At 43.3% G+C, this 21178-nt stretch overlaps 1 protein-coding gene across 1 annotated transcript in view; it reads left to right on the forward strand.

The window, feature by feature from the left end:
- CACNA1G (calcium voltage-gated channel subunit alpha1 G) overlaps window positions 1–21178 on the forward strand; it is a 142411-nt gene that overhangs the window by 100719 nt on the left and 20514 nt on the right. The window contains exons 21-27 of the mRNA XM_053994424.1: window positions 46–230; window positions 6521–6647; window positions 9336–9461; window positions 10052–10141; window positions 10709–10922; window positions 13351–13401; window positions 19082–19233. Of these exons, the coding sequence (XP_053850399.1) occupies window positions 46–230; window positions 6521–6647; window positions 9336–9461; window positions 10052–10141; window positions 10709–10922; window positions 13351–13401; window positions 19082–19233 (945 nt within the window). The remainder of the gene's footprint in view (window positions 1–45; window positions 231–6520; window positions 6648–9335; window positions 9462–10051; window positions 10142–10708; window positions 10923–13350; window positions 13402–19081; window positions 19234–21178) is intronic.

A 21178-nucleotide genomic window follows, 5' to 3' on the forward strand; every position in this document is an offset into this window, starting at 1 on the left:
TTGGATGCTACAGTCATAATTTGTTGCAACTTGGTGTCTGGGCAGGTGGTGGCACTAGGCTTGTGTTTTGGGGAGAAAGCCTACTTGAAGAGCAGCTGGAATGTGCTGGATGGGGTGCTGGTGCTCATCTCCGTCATTGACATCCTAGTCTCGATGGTGTCAGACAGCGGCACGAAAATCCTGGGAATGCTGCGGGTTCTGAGGCTACTGAGGACACTGCGGCCCTTGAGGTAAGTAGAGGCAGGGGAAGATCTAAGGATGTATGTGCCAAAGGTAGGGCTGAGCATTCATGCAAGGGAAGGGGCAGATGAGAAAAGTGCACAGCGTCTGTAACCAGTGTCATCCCAGCCTCCTGCAGCTCCGCAGACAATATCAGTCCACAGGTCCTGCTGAACTGCGAGAGCTCTGGGCCCTTGCTGTGTTTTGGGACTAGCCCCAAATGCAACAGGAAACTGATCAATGCCTCTTTTGCTCATTAAAACATACATCCCCTGCTATTTGTGTTCTCATTTGCTCTGTGTAAAGTGCAGCTTAACAGCTTCTTTTCCCCCTTTCCTTCAGGCAGTCAATGACTTTCATAACAAAGAAGGAAATAAGTAGCAGGTGGTAGATCATTTTTAAGGAAGCAGAGGCTCAACTGTTGCTTAACCTAGAATGCAAAGAAGCTTTTTTTCCCCAGCTCTCCATTAATATTAGAGAGACATTGACTTTGAAAATGACCCAGACAAGATGAAAACAATTGTTCTACTAACTTGATGCCCCAACTCTGCCAGCAGGCATTATCCCATGCTCCAGGGACAGGCTCTGCTCTGATAAGAACCTGCTGAAGGACCAACCTCTTATAAACAGGCATCTGTTTGTGACCTGTACCGCAAGGCACAAAGGTTTCTCTTCATGCTAAATGCAGTTCCTCTTTTAATACCATTGTTGCTGCTCCTGTTATGCAGCAGCTAATAAACCTTCCTGCTCAAAGCATCTTTGTGTGCCTGTCATATCTTACTGCTGCTTCCTCCATAAAAAGGTTCGCTTTGAATCAGGATTTTTCTCTTTCAGAACAGAAAAATAGGACCCTGCTTCTGATAGAAGATGTTGTTTTACTACCCCTGTGTGAATAATAAGTCTAAATAACAATGGCCATGCCTTTACATGTCTTTCAAATATTCTTAACAGCTATAAAGGACATTCTGTTCAATTGGTCTGTGTGGTCTGTGTGTTGCACATATACAGCATGTGAGTTTTAGGATGTGAGCTGCTTTTAATCATTTTTATCTGGTAACTGGCACCATTGGGGTAGTTCAGCTCCTTCACCATGTAAGTAGACTGTATTCCTATGTGACTCCAATTCAGGCTCTTCTCTCTTTGTGTGTCCCCTGATATCTCATGTCAGCTACAGTTTCTGGGGTAGTTTCTGCCCAGTTGCTGGTTGGGTAGATTTGCTCTGCTCCTCTGTTTCTGCTGATTTTTGACCCATGTTAAGAAAACCTGTAAAATAATCTAGATGACTCAGGGTAAAAGAAGGATTGATTTCTCTTCTCTGAACTGTGGAATGCAAGTTTCTCTTCTGATGTTCCATAGTTAAATCAGATTTAAAGAAAGACATATGGGTTGTGCTGATCTCTGCTGGAGTCACCTGTCTGACCTGGTCAAAGCCCTGTATTCTTCTTTATAGATCTGTAGGACTGTCTGGCCAGGACTTGGGTCTTTTTTAACTGGAGCCTTCCTCTGTAGTCACCTATGTGCATGAATAATCTGGAGTTATGGGGAATAATTCACTCAGTAACTGCAGGCTGAAGGAAGACCTGCCATCTGAAGCACGGGTGGGATTAGGCTCTTCCATTGCTATTGCATTCCTATTGGTATTTGATTTGTTTTCTCTAGAGAGTTAAGTGCATGTTTTCAGCCAACATGTTGCTTTCTACTACAAAGGAAACATAAAAAAAGACAGCAACAAGCCCATTTCCTAAATATGTTCAGAATCAGTTCTGTTCTCCCATTATTAGATTTGTAGGCAAAGAAAAAGCAGCCATCAAACCGGGGTCTTTTCAGTAAATCATATATCTCTGCCTGTGGAAGCCCATCTGCCTTCGTGCTGCACATCTGGGCTGCCCTGAGCAGCCTCTGCTCACAGCTGCCCACGCTGCCTTTGCCGCAGGCTCAGTGTATGGCTCAGGGATCACATCCTCACTGCACAGCCTGGGATGTGTAGCTGCATCGACACGGGGTGACAGCTGGGATCTGAGGTGACCTGAGGTCTTTGCACACTGTGGCGTCAGTTACCATGTCTGGGTGAAGTGTCTCATGGAGGCTGAGACAGTTTTTCTTCAGGAAGGCATAAGGCAGAGACCAAAACAAATGTTCCACTCACACAACAGAGGACCAAACCTGACTCCTTCTGTCCTCCCTTTCTGGGAACACTCCAGGACAGGACTGCAGGAGGACACCCTCAGAGAGAAGCCAAGCCACAGCTGTGTGTATCACACTCAGCTCGAGGGTAGAGACAACCCTCATGCTCTGTGTTGGCTTTTCCCATTGGATGGCCTGGAAGGGGGATTCATGCAAAAGATCTCCCTCATTCTGTCTCTTGTTTTCTCCTGTGGAAACCACCTCATTGATTTATGCAGCACACAACACCCCACATGCTTCTGCCCTCTGCCCAGACATTAAAAAAACTGTATGCCAATTGCAAGGCTTTGATTGCATGATTGATTATCAGCCTCCAAATTGAATCCATGAAGATTCAAGCCTAGCTTTATGACCAGAATTCCAAAAATAAATTCACAGAGGAATGACATTTAAAGATGTTTCCATGACCCTCTACTGTTTCAGGCAGTAAAGGGATTGCTTATACAATAACATTCCTTCCTAATGCGTTCAATCTGCTATTGTTGGTATCAAGTGTTATAGTTTAAGATACGAGAGAAATCAAAATTGAAAATGTATTCAGATTTAATGTGGGTGGACTTTAGGGCTGTTTTACTCTCTACAGAGCCTGGGCTTTGACTTCTAAAGCACAGATTTTCACTTTTATACTGTCATGGTCTAATAGTAATTTCATAACGCTCTTCTATCTATCATATTATTACCTTTGCTAATTTTCTTTTAATCTGTGGAGGAAGGTCTTCATTAGTGTTGATCTGTTGCCTCATCTAAGTGCTGCTACTTCTTCTGAGAGTTCTCATCAGGAAGGTTTAATGTTGGTAATGGATCCAACTGGGATGAGGCTGGCAGTGGGTTTGGAGCATCTCACACCAGGGGTTCAACAGCATTGGGAATCCTCAGACCAGAAGAACCAGGAGGAATTAGAGGGATTAACATTTCTTTGCACCAAAATAAAGAAGAAAGAATGTCTCATTTCAATTTCCCTGTTTGTCATATGCCTAATGCAGGCTGGAATTTTGCTGAATGGAACCTTGTCAGGTGTCCTTTTCTTGCACAACTGCAGGGCTCCAAATCAGCTGCATCCTTCAGCCATAAATTGCAGGGGTGTGCGTCAGATAATAAGATTTTACAAGCCTAATAGCAGCAGGACCTTGGCAATACTGATGAGGTGTGGTGATGCCGTATGTTGACATATTGGAGGTGGTACTAATAATCTGGAAAAGCTGAAAATTTTAATGACACCCCTTAGAGAATTGTCAGACTCGTAGGAGAATATCAGGAATCTTCGCACAGACTTGCCTCAGTGTTGGATCAGGCCCTTAGTCTGAGGCAGCTCCAAGGTCTGAAGGTTTGCATTAGCAAGAACTACTATTTTTCAAAATCTTTTTAAAGTCTTTTCTCCCTGTAATGCTGAAAACAGCACTGGCATGGAGCTAAACTGGTGGCAGCTTTTACCCTAATGCATTCTAATTTGAGGAATTCCCTGGTTGATCAAAACGCTTAAAGCAGCCAAATGCTGCTGGTTTTCAGCCCTTTTTTCCTCAACATGCACATGACTTTGCAAATTCAGACAAGTAACCTCCTATTTTCCCTCTCAGCTGGGTATGAAATAGTACCTCACAGGAGGAATCACTATTATTTCTAGAACAGCATTTCTTAATAAATGTTGGAGAAAATTATCAACTTTAAACTCTGAAGACTGAATTCCTTCTTTGTTCCCCAAAATTTAAGGATGCTCCAGTAGTTCAGACCATAAACCTTCCATTTAGAACACTTGACTTTGGTTCCATCCTGCATGACAATGGACAGAAGTCCATGATCCCTAAAGTCAGGATCCCTAAAGGCACCAAAGGACCTAATTTGCATGGAAACAATTGGAATTGAGTTGCCTTCCTACCTCTGAGAATGTGGCTCCCTCCTTCTGTGCCTCAGTTTCCCATCTGTAGTTTGGCAGGCATGTTTCACCCAGAACTGTGCAAGGAATGTGAAGGGTATGAAGGTCTTTAGTCCATCTGAGGAGCTGGAAGAGATGTTCAGCCTCAGCCTGTCCAGCCCAAGGCTTGCTTTGTGCACTCAGACATGGCCTGTTAGGCTGCATTACCTAGCTCATTGAATTGAGCACATTGAGCTGCTCTTCAGCCTCTGTTTGCTGGGCTGGGCTCAGCTCTCAGCCCCATGGTAGCAACAGCAAGGTCTCCAGGCTAGGCTAATCCCTGTGGGCAGCATTGGCAGCCCACATTGACCCGTCCCCACACTGCTCATGGGGTGTGCAGCCTTCTGCTCCTTCAGCCATCTCACCCTCCAGCTCCTTCCCTAAAATACCCAGATTTGAGTGTCAGGAAAGCTGAGGCATCAGAAATAGGGATCCACAGCACCCACCTGGCAGAGATGCTTAGTGTGAGGAATAGCAGCATCTGCTCTTTGTGTTTCACTGGTAAGAGAGCAGATAAAAATACCACCATCTGCTTCCTTTTGAAAGTGATAACTGATGAATTACCCTTGACATTTTGAGTAAATATTTAACCAGAAAAAAAAATGGAAATAAGCTTTAGCTTTTCAGGATATGGTTTAAACCCAAGAGTTTTGGTAAGAGCTGGTAGCTGTGCATTGAACACTGCAGGTCACTCAACTTGCAGGCCCTAGGGCAGGAAAGGGATGGTGCAGGTTGGCTGTGATCCCAGATGAGGTCACACATGATCAGTGTGAATGTGTACATGGGGATCTCTGCTGTGAGCACAGTGCCTGGGAGAGGGCATGGAGGAGAACTTGGACCCTGTCCAGGCAGCAAAACTCCAACAGTGCTTCAGGTGGTGAAGCCAGATTTGGGGAGAAATGGGAGAGGTTGAGGACTCCCATGGCAAAAGAGAGACCCAGGCAGAAACTAGAACTTGGGGAAGTTTGGGACACATTTGAGAGCAAAGTGTTCAAAGGAGTCACCAGCAGCACCCAGAAACACACAGGCACTTCTTTCCTCTGACTTTAACTGCTTCTGAGTCATGAAAGCAGTTTCTATGGCATCAGTACAAACTGATTTACAGAGCTAGTGAAATGCTTAATTCCAGTTGGCTTCAGGAGGAGGGAAGGCATGTAACTTCTTCAAATGCCTTTCTTGGTCCCCACCTTCAGGTCGGTGAGGCTGAATATCTTGTTCATCGTTCCCAGCATACTGAGATGGCTTCTCTAAATCACACAAGACTTGTCATTTCTTTGCAGCATTAACCTTGAGAGTATAGTACAGTTTCTACTTTTTTTTAGTTTTTTTCTTCAGTCATGAAGTCCACATTATTCAACTTTCTGATATGATCTAACCTTCTGTTATGAAATTCTATGTGATACCAGACAGAGAGAAGCAACAGAAATTAGGTTAGATGCTTCCGGTCCTGCCAGTGAAGTTTCACCTGGAGGACAGCATTGTTTTAGAGCTGAGGCTATACAGTGGGTATAAAGCACAAAATGTGATAGTTTTAGAGGTAGCTCAGGTCTCTGTACACAGCAGCACTATAAGAACACAACAGATTATTTTTTAAGATGAGAGTGCTGAAAACACTGGCACAGGTTGCCCAGAGAGGTGATAGATGCACCATCCCTGGTAATATCAGGTGCTCTGAGCAACCTGATCTAGTAGGAGGTGTCTCTGTTCGTTGCAGGGGCTTGGATTAGATGACCTTTAAAGGTCTCTTCCAATCCAAACTATTCTGTGATTCTGTAATTGCTACAGATGTGCAGGCAGATCTGTAAGAGTGGCAGCTCCATTTAATGGACTGAGACAGGGAAATCAGGTGTCTTGCCTAAATCTGTATAGGAAGGGACAGTGGGAGGCCCTCTCTCTGTAGTCCTACAGGCACAGGCATGAAAGTCTGTGCCTGTGGATGGCCCAAGCAAAACAGCTGAATTTTCTGGACTGGCTCCTCATATGTTTTCTCCTCCTCCTCTTTATTTATGCAAAGTTGACCCTTCCCTCCAAGACCTCCGTAACTTTACAAGTCAATCTTCCAGAAGTGCTTTTTCCATCATGATTTTTGAGTAGCTTGTCATTCTAAAAAATTTCCTAATGCTATGTTCTTCATATCTTCTGTCTTGATAGGAGGCAAAACTGGGCAGGAACAAGACTAACAGCTTTTGTACTAACTTGCCCCTACAGAGTCATTAGTCGAGCCCAAGGACTGAAGCTGGTGGTGGAGACTCTCATGTCATCCTTGAAACCCATTGGGAACATTGTGGTCATCTGCTGTGCCTTTTTCATAATCTTTGGGATCTTGGGAGTTCAGGTGAGTCTTCTGTAAGCCTCCGCACTTAACCTGAAAGCATAAAAAGCCCCAGATTGCCCCAAGTCAGGCTATCTGTACACATGGTACAGTGTAAGGCTTTCTGAACTCGAATTGATGTCAGGATGGACAGGATGTCCGTGCTCTCTGCAGGGAGTTGGACAAGGTGACCTATAAAGGTCCCTTTCAATCCAACCCATTCATGATTCTATGATCTCTCCTCCACCCTTTTTCTAGTTACAAGCTGATAGGGAAATAGAAACTTGAAGCTGAAATCATTGGCTTGTAAACTCCAGAGAGACCTCGAACTGGAGATTCATTCAGAGAGTTTGTGTAACTGAAAGCTTGCAGAAACAAAGATTTCTGAGTCTGTTTCCTGCCGGCTCTGCTGGCAATATTCTCAGTCCTAGGAGTGCAGGAACCCAGGGGGAAAGTGGCAGTTTCCAATACAATAGGTTTCTCATTATCTGGGAAGAAGAGATTGGTTCATATAAATATTCTGACATAACACTTACTTCTTTCTGAAGTTTTTCTGATCTATCACAGTCATCTTTTGGAAAGCAACTCTATTTGGCTTTGTTTTGGAAAGGTATCTTATATAATATTTTACATACTGCTTAAATAATAAATACAACATTGAAAATAAACAGGGAAGAAAATCATGCCATGCATAACCACCTCAGCAGCTAGATTGGTTTAGCATTACAGCATAACAGCATCCATCCATTATATTAAACAGATTCATAAAACTAAGCAGATCCCATAAAACAATCTAACACTCATGAGAAAATTTATGCCAGAGAATAAAACGTACAGTATGCTCTTTGAATTTCATCCCTGCTAATTGTGATGCTTTCCCTGGTGATTTGCAGCTTTATGTTAAATTGTCATGACTATTGATGTGATTCAGAGGTAGATACAAGCAAGACAGATCCTGTATTCAGGATGCAAAATTCTCACTTAATATTTATGTCTAATTAGGTGTAAGATGAGGCCAGAGTTATTTTCTATAAAAAGATGGTCTCTCAAACTTACAGTTGGTTTTACCATTTAAATATAAGTTGGGGATCAAACTAGAGGTTTTTAATCTATTAAAATCCAAACATCAAAGTTTCTAACAGTGTGTCCTCTTAGCAAAACTGTTTTGGTTGTAGAGCTGCCCATGTGTGAATAGTCATTAATAAGATAGAAGAAATAGGTGCATAAAGCAAGTCCAGTGAGAAACATTGGGTCTTTTCCTTTCAGAAGTGCCAAACTGTGAAGTACTGACAGGGATCAGTGTTTTTACAAATTGGACTTTGTATTTCCAAACCCTGTCAGGAGCACTGTTACTGCTCCCACCTGACTGGCATTACAGTCCAGCTCCTGGAGAAGTTATATTTACAGACAATATACTAAAACCAGTTATTTACCTTTCTGCTTAATTAAAATTTTTCTCTGTGAGGACTATATCTCCCCAGTCTGCCTTACCAGTGATAGTGTTTCTCTATGGAAAGATCAGGGAATACTTCTTACATCTAAAAATTCTATGATTGCATTGAGCAGTGATTAATTTTGCATGCCTAGAGACTATCTTCCTGCTGTTGATTTCTGAAGGAAACCCATGGAGTAGTGTGTAGATTTATCTTGTTCACTATTATTTCTACTGTTATTTGTCTAGAACAACAGATCAAACCCCATCAGTGTCTCTTCTCTGTATACCCAGATGGTGTTTTAAGGAGCCTGGAGAGCAGGTTGCCATTTCCCCCCCCCTTCCCAACAGTAATATCAATAGCTTCTGTCAGCAAATAAAAGTAGATTTGTTGGTTGTCTCCTGGGATTTGATACCATCCATCCTACTAGCATCAATCACCCTGTCTGAAGCAGTAATCAACCCCTGCCACTTTCTGTTCCATGCGTGGGAAGCACCAGGTCTAGAATTAAGCACATGGAGGCTCCTGTTCCTCATGCAGGTATAAATCAGGAGCTGACTCTCCAGGAATTGCATCCCCCCAGGCTTAAACCAAACAAAATAAGCTCAGGATCAGGTACCCAGCACTGGCTGGGCTTAGCTCCTTAAGCTGTGCACTGGGAATAATTTCAGTGACCCTGCAGACTGCAGAGCTTTATGACAGCTGGGGCACAGCACTCAGAATCAGAGAGCAGAACAGGACTGACAGCAATCTTGATTCAACATGAACGTCACCCCCAGGGGCTCATCTCCCCTCAGAAGTGTCCCCTTGTGACCTCTATGAGCAGAGATTAGTCCATCACTGGGCCTCTTTGCTGCCACCTTTTCTCTGCTGACAGAGGGCCCCCGTTAGACTTCATTTGTTGTTAACTGGGCTGAGAGTCACCAGAATTGTTCCACATGTGATAAGAAGCCATTAGCCGGTCTGGGCTATTGGTTGGGGCTACACTTGAGCTAACAAGTGTAGGAGCAAAGGCCTTTAAGCGAGTCTCAGATCACTGAACCAGACAGCTTAAAGCATGAGGTGGGTGTCCTAAACTATGTGAAATCATGCATTTGTTCATTAGGTGTGTATTATACAGGCTGCTCACTCTTAATGACCTGTATGAATGAGGTCAGTTCCCTCAACAGCTCTGGTTGGTGTGGGCTGTGCGGAGAACCCCGGAGAAATGCCCATCACCTGCATAGAAATCCTGTGGACTGAACCCTGACACTTCCTCTCTTCTTTGCATGTTTTGCAGCTTTTCAAAGGCAAGTTTTTTGTGTGCCAGGGGGAGGACACCAGAAACATCACAAATAAATCGGATTGTACAGAAGCAAGCTACAAATGGGTCCGGCACAAGTATAATTTTGATAATCTCGGCCAGGTATTAATAGAATGGTAATCTGCTTGTTTGCTCCTTTACCTCCTTGACCTAAAACCTGTGGTTTATTATCCCATGGGGTTTTTTTACAGGGCACTGCCAGCCACAGTAAATATTCAGTTCACATACACAGCATTCTGTCTCTGTAAATCCCAAAGGCAGTGTTTCCAAGCAGGCATACATTTCTTTTCAGAACAGAACAAGCACATGTGGCTTCATGAAGCACTTAATTGCTTTACTGCTACATAACAAACCAAATATATCTTGCAGAAGGGCTTGTCTAATAGAGCTGGACATTTTCAGCCATCTTTGCAACACAGCCTTTTTTTAGCAGTGTGGTAAGAACTAATTAGTTGGGAGCAGTAGAGACCCAGAGGGTGGAAATGAAGCTGCTTTTGTCTTCAGCACTGTGGTTTCCAAATTACTGTTCATTGCTGAACCAGGCATTGGCATTGATAGGTTTTGCTGCCAAGAGAAATCTTGGTCATCAAAGTGTCCCATTATCAGGCAGGAAATGGCAAGAAGGAGTAAGATATTACAAGTAAAAGAGGTTTAGTGCAACTGTGCCTAACTGTTTTTCCATGCATTTCTAGGCCCTGATGTCTCTTTTTGTCCTGGCCTCCAAGGACGGGTGGGTGGATATCATGTATGATGGCTTGGATGCTGTGGGAGTCGACCAGCAGGTACAGGCTGCAGCAGAGCTGTAACAAATGACTTGTCAAAGGTCACATATTTTAGTTCTTGTTTTGCATAGTACTGTGGGCTTCCACAGTCAAATGGGGTTATGGGATTAGGATCCAGGGTGGCATTTAATCCAAGTTGTGAGATGTGATGAGTTCAGTAAAAAGTCTGGATTTGTACTCAACACTTTCCCTACAGATTTTGCATCATGACTGGTGTAACTCGTGTTAGGAGAAGTGCGCCTATCAAAGGATGGTTTAACTTTTTAAGCAGTTTGGTCATTTCAGGAGAAAAGAAGTGCTTTGTGTAGGTAGAGGTTTGCAATGAGGGACTTATAGTAGCTGCAAAGGATGCTGCTGTCCTTTTTGCAGAAGAGAGGTGGTGCTTCTGTCCTCAACACACACTTTAGGAGCATTCATTTAAAATGTCTCAGCAAGCTCTAATTTTCAGGAAGAGCAGAGCAGCCTGCCTGAAAGTGTTGTGAGTTCTGTGGATGGCACAGCTGTATCAATTTGTTCCCATTCTTCTTTTTGAGATTCAGTTGAAATTTGCCTTCCTCCACTTTGCAGCCAGTCATGAACTACAATCCATGGATGCTCCTCTACTTCATTTCCTTCTTGCTGATTGTGGCCTTCTTCGTCCTCAACATGTTTGTGGGGGTGGTGGTGGAGAATTTCCACAAGTGTCGGCAGCACCAGGAGGAGGAAGAAGCCAAGAGGCGGGAGGAAAAAAGGCTCCGCCGGCTGGAGAAAAAGAGAAGGAGTAAGGAGAAACAGATGGCTGGTCGGTAGTCTTTACACATCTTTCTGAGTCCTGCTTGACCTTCCACATAATCCCCTCCTCCCTCCCCTCCCTGCCTCACGTCTGGTGATAATTCTTCTCCCAAAAGCATGTCCAGCTATAAAATTTGCATGAAGGAAATAGTGTCATTTTAGGCTGAACAAGGAGCCAAGGAAGCTTTTTAATGGCTGCATGATTTGCAATGACCTTTCCATTGGGGGTTATTTAAATTAAAAAATAATAATAATCAGGCCTGGAGCTTCTTGGATAGCAGAGCTCAGTGTTACACAAATAGTGACAACTGCAAAGATCAGTAGTGCTGGATGGCATCATAAATCTCAGTCATGAGCACTGCTGCTGATAACTGGATTCACTATTTGGTTTATTACACTCTTGTAATGCCACAGTGATGTTACCTGTCCCATTTATCAAGCAGGTTTATTTATTGGCACAGTAGCACCACTGCTATTCAAGAATGTAATAAAATAAGAGAGCCATCTTATTCTAGTAATGCTTTAAAACTCCATAGAGAAACATATCAGTGCATGTGCTTGAGAAATACAGATTAGAAGAAAACAAACCAACTAAGTAACTAAGAGTAACTAAGTACACAAAATAGTGCTGGTGCAAATTGAACCCAGCTCCCAACTAGATGTGCAAGTGTGCAGCCCTGCCTAGAGGAGGCTCTACAGGTGAAATGAGGAAAGACCCCACTCTGCCAAAAGTCTTCAAACTGACATTTTTCTCTTAGTCTCTCTTAATTTTAATGTAGTTGAATAATTCAAAAATAAGTTAGCCAGAGGCCACGGGTTGGAGGCGCTCTTCTTCTTGCATGCTCTCTCTTCTGACTGAACTTGCTCCGTTGCCCTTCCTGTCCATGGCCTTGCACTTTCTCTCCCTGGTCAGTCTACCTCCTGCTCTCTCCCTGTCCCCTTTCACTTCTCTATCTTTGACAGACTTCAGGACTGTTTAAGAGGCTATCTGATTAGGTGCTTGTTCCCAAAGCTGGTGAGATTGTCTGTTTTGGTGGTTTTTTTTTTTTTTTTAATAGCCTAAGAGGTGTTTAATAGTTGTTGCAGGCTTAATCACGGAACCACGTTACCGCGATGCTGCCTCAGCCTCTCTCGGTTCAGCATTTCCCCAACTATTTCCTTTGGTCACATCTTTTAGTCCCATGAGCTTCACACATTTTTTAACCAGCAGGATACGTCACACCAGCCCCTGGCCATCAAACTTAGGTTTATGCCAAGAGTCTGCTTCCCTCACTGGCCAGTGTAAAGTAGGAGGCTTCCCTCAAAAGCACTGGAGGACACATTAGACTGTTCTCAGTTAAGTGGGATACAGATGGAAAGACATTTTTTTGTTGCAGGTTTTTTTGCCTAGAAAGCTCTTTTGCTTAGCTCCAGTTCCCAAGCACAGTTTCAGGCTGGTGAGTTAGAAAAGGATTTTAAAGGTTGGATAGAATGATTGCTATTTAAAGTTGCAGTTTTGGAATGCCAACATTTCTGTAGAAGAAAAATAGATGTTTAGGTATTATTAATTACTTTATTTATAATGCTAGAGGAACTAGATGAAGAAAAGATGTAAGTCTGGGCAATTTCCCAGAGGGAAGGAATCACAAACCATCCTTGGAGATACAGTTATTCATTCAGTGCTATGAAATACCTAATTAAAGAGGCAATAAACAGTTACTTTACTGAGGATCAAATATTGCTGAGTATTCAATTGCCACAAAAAGCTTTCAAGAGTAAAGTATGAAGTCCTCCAAATCGCTTCAGAACAGTTTTCCCAATCCATGCTCAGTGAAACATTGGTTTTAATTGATTGTGTCCAGCTTTGCCCTCAGAGGCAACAGATGTCATTGCTTAACTTTATTCTGCACAGTGGGAACTTGGAGATGAAACCAAGACTAGGGCTGGAATTGTGCCATCAACTGCATGGGGGTTCCTTTCAGCTGGGCTTCCTAAGTGACCCCAGATGCCCAAACCAGCCTAGGGATGTCAGATACAGACAGACATTGACATCTGACTGTTGGCACAGTCATTTTTGGTTGTAGACTCTTCCAATGCATTTAATCCAATCAGGTGTCTGAAAACTGGGGAAGCGTGTGAGATCTGAGATGTGGGCAGGTGCAGGAGTGGTCATTGTGAGGTATTGCTGTCCCAGCAGGAAGTGTCCCAGATCGTCCTTCAGCAGTGTCTTCATCATTGACTGAGGGGGTTCTTGGTGGTATCTTGGGCTTCCACAAGTGGGAGAAGCACAAGAGCTCTTCCTTTTTCACAAATACGTGAGCCCACCCTCCACGAGGCACAAGGATCCTACAAGGAAACACTCCTGGCAGACGCAATGGAGAGCCCTAGGAACCTCCACAGGGACTGGGGAGTCTTGCTGTATGTCCTACTGGGTGATTAATGCCATTTCATTCTTTTAGATCTAATGCTGGATGATGTATTAATGGAGAGCTCAGCCAGTGCAGTGCAAGGTACTGAGAAGCTGGCACGTCTCGTCCCTCTGAATGGCAGTGCTGTGTCACTAACGGTTGGCCACCGTGGCTGAGGCATCCCACTAAACCATGTGTGTGGTGCAAAGCTCATTTGCTTCCTTCATGGCACACGCATCTCATCCTGAGCTGCAGGTCTGCAGACCTGCCTCAGCACTGACACTTGCAAACCCCTAATTTACTCCTTGATCATCTTACATTTTTCAGTATATTTTTTTCCCTCTGGTTTTCATTAAGACACTGTCAGACTTTTCATGCCTTTTTTTTTTTTAATTTTTTTTTTTTTTAATTTTAATTTTTTTTTTTTCTGGAGAGAATAATGACTGGACTGTGAAAATGGGTCCTCTACTGTTGACTTTAGCTATCCAACCACCAGCATGGGAATCTGAAAAATTTGCAGGTGTGAGTCTTTGGAAAGCTTAGGGAGGACATTTCATTATTTCTTCAGCCCTTGTTTATTGCTCCACAAACACTGTATTCCAGGGAATAATTATTTTCAGCAGGGTAAAATTCAGTATATGGCAGAGCCTCAGTGCTTCAAGAGGGAACTCAACCTCTCACCAACCCCCACTGTGGACACAGGATTTTGTCATTGTGCTGCCCAGTGTGTAAATTCTGTGCATTGATTAAGAGTTGCTCAATCCATGAAGCATCTTGTAAATTAAAAGAAATAAAGATACCACCTCAAAGCCTTTCCAGGTGCTGATGGAGATGGACCAGCTGGACTCAACACTAATAGGGTCTGAGCTGTCCCTTTTGACCCACAGCTCACTCACACTTCCCTTTCCCAGCCCCCTTCTCAGGATGATGCTCAGGGCTGCAAATCCATCCCTTGCATTTTTTATTTTTAGGAGAAGCTTTGATCTGAAAAGCATTTTGTTTAATTCATAACTTAAGAATATTAGCCTGAATATTTAAAGAGGCACCAACATAGAAACAATTATAGCTGTAATTTTCAACAAAAAATAATACACTACAAAAATTGTGCCATTAAAACTCTCACCTGAGTACAGGCCCGCACTGCTTGAGATGGGTGCAGGGCTCCATCCATCTCTCTTAGATTGCAGGGAGCTTTGATTAAATAAAAATTGGTTTTCACTGCAGAGATAACTCAAGGAGACAGAGGTTCTACCTTGCATTTCTAAGGCCTTGTTGTAAGTTATCTCAACATGCTTTAATAAATCCTGAATCTCCTTCCCATTGCCACTCCTGATATTTATATTTCTTTGCTGTCCTTCTTGCTGCTCTTGCTGGGCCTCTTGGCCTCTCCTGTGAAATGGGGACAGCATGAGGGAGGGGCTCTCACTGGGTTTGGTGATCTGGTTATTTTTTCTTCTTTTTGCTTGATTGTGACTCCTCTCCTGGTCCTACAAAGTTGCATCAAGGCTGTCTTATTTTATGTTATTTTTAAGACACTGAACTCATTCCAAACCCCTCCATTATCCCTTGCAGGCTCAGAAAGTCTCTTAGCGTTTGCCCTTAAGATGTGTACAGTTGTCAGTTCTGTGCTGTGTGTTTCCTTTTGCTGTCTTTTCTTTGGATCCAGTGGTAGTGAATGTGCCATGCTGCTCTGCAGGCACCAACATGAGGAAATAGAAGGGTTTTATTTCTGAACCCAGCTGTTGGGAATTTACGGAATCTGGACTTGTGACTCAAAGCTTACCCACATCTCGGCACTTTCAGAGGGCATATTTTCTCTTTCTGTGAAGACAAGATGATACTGTGTGTGTGTGCGTGTGTGTGTGTGCGTGTGTATGTGTGTGCTGCTGCCTGGTGCTTAGTGAAATATTTTTTTTTCCCTTTATTTTTTCTCCAAGTCTAAATTCTATCACAACTGGAATCTTCACAGTGGAAATAATTTATCATTTTCCATTTCACTTTTTTTTTTAATAAATCCATTCAGTACAATAAAAGCCAAGTAAAACTCTATGTTTAAATAAGTTCCTTCAGTGCAAACTACTTTTTAATCTAATAATATTCTTGATACATTTGGTAAATCCAGCTGCATCATGGGCTCAATTGCTCACTGGTTTGCCACTGTCCTCCAGATACTCAAACCTGCAAAGGAGTTAATTCCCTTATTATAGGAGAAGGAAGAAGCTGAAGGAGACAGCAATGGAATTGTCCCACTCTTGTGAATTCTAATTTCCCATGCCCACGCACCTTCAGCTTGAAGTCACCTTGGGGAAAGTGGCAATTTCTCTCTTGACAGGGCTACATTAGGAGGCAAATGCTCCTCAGAGATATTTTGGAGCTGCATGCTCAGCTTAATTCCCCCCCCAAAAATGCAGTTAATGGGAAGAAAGTGGCCCCAGTCCCACTCCCTGCTGTGCTGGCAGAGACCAGCTGAGCCCTGAGAGATTCTGGGAGGGGCACTGCCCAGCAAAAACAAGGGTGCCCCACTGCTGCTCTGCTGGGCACTGGTGGTGTTTCACAGGTGACATCCCACCACCATCAGACAAATGCAGTACAGGATTTAGTGCCCCCAGCCCAGTCTGGGATCACTGAACCCCAAGGGCACCTGGCCTGGGAAAAGTTAGACAGGGATTAGGAATGGGAAATGTTTATCCTGCAACAGCAATGGTAATTTCCTTTCCAACTAAACAGGAGAGAACGGTGGTGAGTTCCCAGACATTGTGAAAGGGATCAATTATAATCCTACAGCTTGATGCCAAGAGTTGAGTACTGAAGCTTGGGATCCAACCTGACTTGAGAGCCCATAGGTCCAGGCACTGCTTCCCTTGCCAGCACAGTCAGTCCCCTTGGGCCACCCTCACCCCCAGGATGAATGGGCAGGTGGGACTTGCTCAGACCTCCTCCCAGCTGGCTGCAACATCCCCTTCTACCTGGGTTAGGAGGAGATCTCTCAGGATCCACTGCCTAAGCCAAGTTTAGCTGTGTAATGATCTCCAGATTTGACCCACTTTTCCCTCTGTCTTGGCCCCCAGCCCTGGTGAAGCAGCTTGATTTACACCTTGTTTACCAGCATGATGTCTCATAGTGGGCTTTTGCTGTATTTCCTCATCTTCTCTCATTCTGCCAGTTCCTCTTTGTTGGTTTGCTCTCTGCCTTTCTTTAACACCATATGTGCCTGGAAGCCACATTAACCTTTCCAGTAATAACCAAGACTAACCCAGAGCTCTTGTTCTTGACACAGTGTATTGTAACGGTACAGTAATGTGGTGTTGTGTTAGTTGTGAAGTTCACCACCCGGAGTTTAACAGATGTCTGTATTTCCCAAGATGTTGGTATTGTTAAGCTCTTTATTGCAATAATAACAAAAGGCACTGTGTCATAGGAGGCACGGGCTTTGCACAGGGGGAATTATACCAGATCTATCCCCAAATTCTCTGCAGAACTCTGCAGGGTCAAGTTAAAGAAATGGTATTTTCACAATGGTAAAAACTGGTTTATCTGTTCAGAAAGTTCCCTGCCCACCTAGACACAGTGGGGATTTATCCCTAGCCCTCAAGACAGCACGTTAGCCTGTGTGTGGGAGCATCCGTATGGCACCAAGATGCATGCATGGCTGGCATGGGGACACTGGGGTAGTGAGTGGTGACATGATTTGTAAGCATGGGTTGCTAAATCCCCTCTTAACACAGTTAATGGGGAAGGATGGAACATTTAGCACTGGGAATTTTCGAAGGCTGCAAGGGCATCTGTGAGACCAGCATCCAGAGAGGGTTGGCTGTGAAGACCTGGGTGTTGGGAAAGCAGAACAGGAGATTTGGGAGTAGGGGTGCAAAGGGGAAAAGCCTTTGCAGATATCTGAACAATTAGCAACCCTGCTTATGAGGTCATGCACTGGCTAATCCAGGTGCAGGAGCCCTGCACAGGGAACACTTACAACCTCTCTCTAAATCCTCTCTCTGTTCTAACAACATTGGTGCTATTCTGTAGGATTTGGAATTACCTGTCAGTCAAAACTGAGAAAAAAATTTAATTCCAGTGTCATTATTCATGAGTAAATCCATTGCAGGAAAAGGTAAAAATGTTGACATTTTTCTTTTTGAATGTGAATTATGCATAAATGTAGAAGAAGTAAGTGATCCAATTACGATGGTGTTTCTTTCCAAGATAATAAGTTGGTTCATAAAAATAGGTCCTATTCCTAACCTAATTGTATTCAAACATTTTAGTTAATTTGCTACTCATAATTTAGCATAATGTGATCGAGATATCTTGACTTTATGGAGATTTATGCAGATTCTGAGATAGCTGACAAAGTCTTATGAGTGAGTCAGCAGCTACTAGTCTGCTTTTTTTCATAAGCACTCAATAGATTCAGCATGAAAATTAATTTCATACACCTTTTCATCAATACTGTACTTTAGCACTCAGGTGCGGATCACCTAAATCCCAATGCAGATCAGAAAGTGAATATTAATACTGCCTTTCATCTGATGACACTGAAACAGAATTTTGGGCCTTCCAAACCCCTACAGAATAAAACTGTTGAGTGTCTTTTCCCTTTGGTCCCTGGGCTGGTAGGGAAAGGTCTGTCTCTACAGAAAAAAAACAAAACTGATTTTTCAGGATCCTGCTATGAAGCAGGGAGCACATGAAACCATTAAATCTAGGATTTGATTGCAATGTCATTGGCTATTGACAAAGTGAGTTCTATTTCCAGGAAAAATACAATCTTCTATGCTTCCTGGCATCATTCTTGTCCAACTTTTTTTCTTTGACTAACGAACTGTACATTTGCTCCGGAGCACTGTACATTTGCTCTAGAGCACTAAATATCAACTGTTCAATTCTTACAGCTCAATCATTTTCATAACCAGTTGATCATGTAATTATGAGGGTAATACTATACTCTGACATTTTCAAGACAGCCCTTTCCACATCAATCTGCGTTATAATGCCTCCTTGAAAATTGTACTGAATTATATACTCAGCCTTGGCATTTCCTCATTAGATATTAGGTGAGTAAATGAGTTTATCTCTAGGAACATTTGGGGTCTAAAGTCCTTGTGTCATCTCCAAGGCAGCCAAACACGGAACACGGTTGGACAGTGAAATCTGTGTTTTGATAATCTTGTCTAAATGGAGGATCGTTATTTTCTGATCACTAAGGCTCATTGATCAGTTTTCCTTGGTATTTTTATGGACCATTTTTCTGCCAAGGTGTTGAATTCTGTTGTCTCTACAGTTTATTGCAAAGAACATAGTATGTTTGCACTCCTTCTCTTTCAAAGACCACCACAAACTCAATGGCCTGTGTTTTTAGGCAATTGTCAGTAAAATCTGTCCCCAGCATCTGACCATTAATTGGGTTTTCTGATGCTTTGGGGACTTTTAAGATCAACAGAAACAAAAATTGTTATTTTAATTTAGATTAAACTTAAATTTCCCTACAGAGAAAAATTATTTTTAGCAGCACACTAGTCCCAGCTCACCTCATCCCTGATGCCACAAGGCTGAGTATAGAGCATGTCCCACTGAAAATATTTAATGGATATAAGATGATGGGAGTCCTGCTGTGTATTAAAAATGGTAACATACCAGCAAGGAAAAAAGGAAATAAAAAAGACAGTATGTTGCTGTGATTGGTCTAGAATTTATCATCTCTGGAGTTGGAGAGTAAGGGTGCATTGACTTGAGAAAGATGCAGAGAAATTCCTTGATTTGCCTCTCACTCTCCTCCCCACTGCAGAAGCTCAGTGTAAGCCCTACTACTCGGATTATTCCCGTTTCCGCCTCCTGATTCACCAGATGTGCACCAGCCACTACTTGGATCTGTTCATCACCGGCGTCATCGGCCTCAATGTCATCACCATGGCCATGGAGCACTACCAGCAGCCAAAGGTACGGGGACAGCTGGGAGGGACAGGCAGGGGGGACATGCAGAGCTGTGCTGGGATGTGCTGTTGGGCATGGTAAAGGCCAGGTTTTCTGTCAGATGTCCACCTTTGCGAGTGGAGAGCAGCCATCCTACAACTGGCTCCCAGCTCAATCCAAGGCTTTTGGTACAAGGATCCCATTGCACCTCTCCCTTCTAGTTAAGTGCAAGCTGACTGCTTTGAAAATGAGACTGGGAGTGGGTTTGCTTGCTTTGCTAGATTTGATCATCATTGATATCTTCCATTTTACTTAGGTTTCACACCCACCCTCTCCCCCCAGCCCCCCTGCCCCCCCCCAAAAAAAAAAGAAAACAAAAAGAGAAAAAGGAAAAAGAATAGAAGAATTTGGGAAATGGGTTTTTTTTTTGCAAAATTTCTTCTAAATCCCGCGTCCCATAGGACCTAGTTTTCACAGGAGATTCCATGTGGGTCTTTAAAAAGCATTTTAATATGTTAATGTGCTTAATTCCTGGTTCTTTGTCATACTGTGAAAATAAAAACAGCCTGTCCTGAGATGTCAAGTCTTTTGTGCATAAGTATGAAATGGAAATAGCTGCCTTTGCCACATAACTTGTACTTACTTTTATTAGCAACTTTCAGAATGAATAAATATAACACACAATAGGAGGAAATATTCTTTAAAATTAGACAGGACGTGAACACTTAGTATAAAAAAAAAACCCAAACAACTAAAACATGCCAACAACAGGGGCAGGGGAATATATTCTCCAGTCTATCGTAAGCAAAAGTGAAAGGGAGGAAGCCCAATTCATTTCTTCTGTCCAGGTCACCTTTAAATACTCTGGAAGGCTCATTGCACGGTTCAGTCATTAGATGATGAAAAAGGTTGTTGGCGAAGGAGCCTGTGCTGGAGTCATTCTAGAGCACGTGTCTTACCACAGTTACTTTGCAGCTACATTTTCTCTCGTATTATAGAAATGTTGGGCAAGCTTTTGTTTTTCTTTTTCTTTAGAAAAATAGCATTTTGTCTCTAAGCCTGTGGTATGCAGTGTCTGGCTAGTAACTCCAAGCTTGGGTTATGCTGAGATGACAGCATGGTCAGAGTCATACACATGCTTGAGTCCTGCTGAATTAGGACGTGGAAATCCCTCTGATCTGGGTGATGGATGGCTGGGATCCTGAAGATATTTGAAGGCTAAATGTACCAAAGAGATTTATATCCAAACTAGTAATGTCTTGGTGCTGAAAGGAGTTGGTTTTCAGATACAGCAGGATGCCCTGGGGATGAGACCCCAGATGGAGATGCTGCAGCTCCTGGAGAGAAGGGAATGCTGCAGTGTGCAGAGAGGTGGTTTGAGTAAAGTGCTGCTGAGCAAAATCTGTTTCTGCCAGCTAAATGTGCTCATTTGCTGCAGAGCCCAAGTGCCCTGCAGTATGGCAGGGAGGCTTGCTGAGAGCCACAGCTTCCTTTGGCAGCTGGGCTTGTGCTTCTTGGTCAGATGAGGTGATTTTTGTCCATGGATGCTTGAAGCTAAACTGTAGCACAAAGGCAGAGTACATGATTTAAACTCCTTCTGCTATGATTTCTCCCACTCAGAGATCAGTAAATGTTGGTCTGTGGGCACATCTCCTCTGTTCCCTAACACTGCCGTGGACATTGTTATTACCATCCTGTTTGCCAGCAGGGAGAAATCCAATGCACATTACTTAAGAAGCCAGGAAGGATGCTGCTACCACAGTGTTCCTTCATGAGTGAGGCTTTTGGGGATGAAATCACTTCTGATGTAGCTTAATGCTTGACTGTGCAAGAGTTGTCCCAGCCAGGATGCACTTGGATTAAAGACCAGACTGACTTCTGCAGAGGGAAGGGGGGCAGAGGAAAATGCAAGACACTTGCTTCCCCTGGCATGTCATCCCTCTGTTGTGCTCCTTGCCAAAAGCTCAAGGTG

Source organism: Vidua macroura, chromosome 19 (genome assembly GCF_024509145.1).
Source record: "Vidua macroura isolate BioBank_ID:100142 chromosome 19, ASM2450914v1, whole genome shotgun sequence".
NCBI lineage: Eukaryota > Metazoa > Chordata > Aves > Passeriformes > Viduidae > Vidua > Vidua macroura.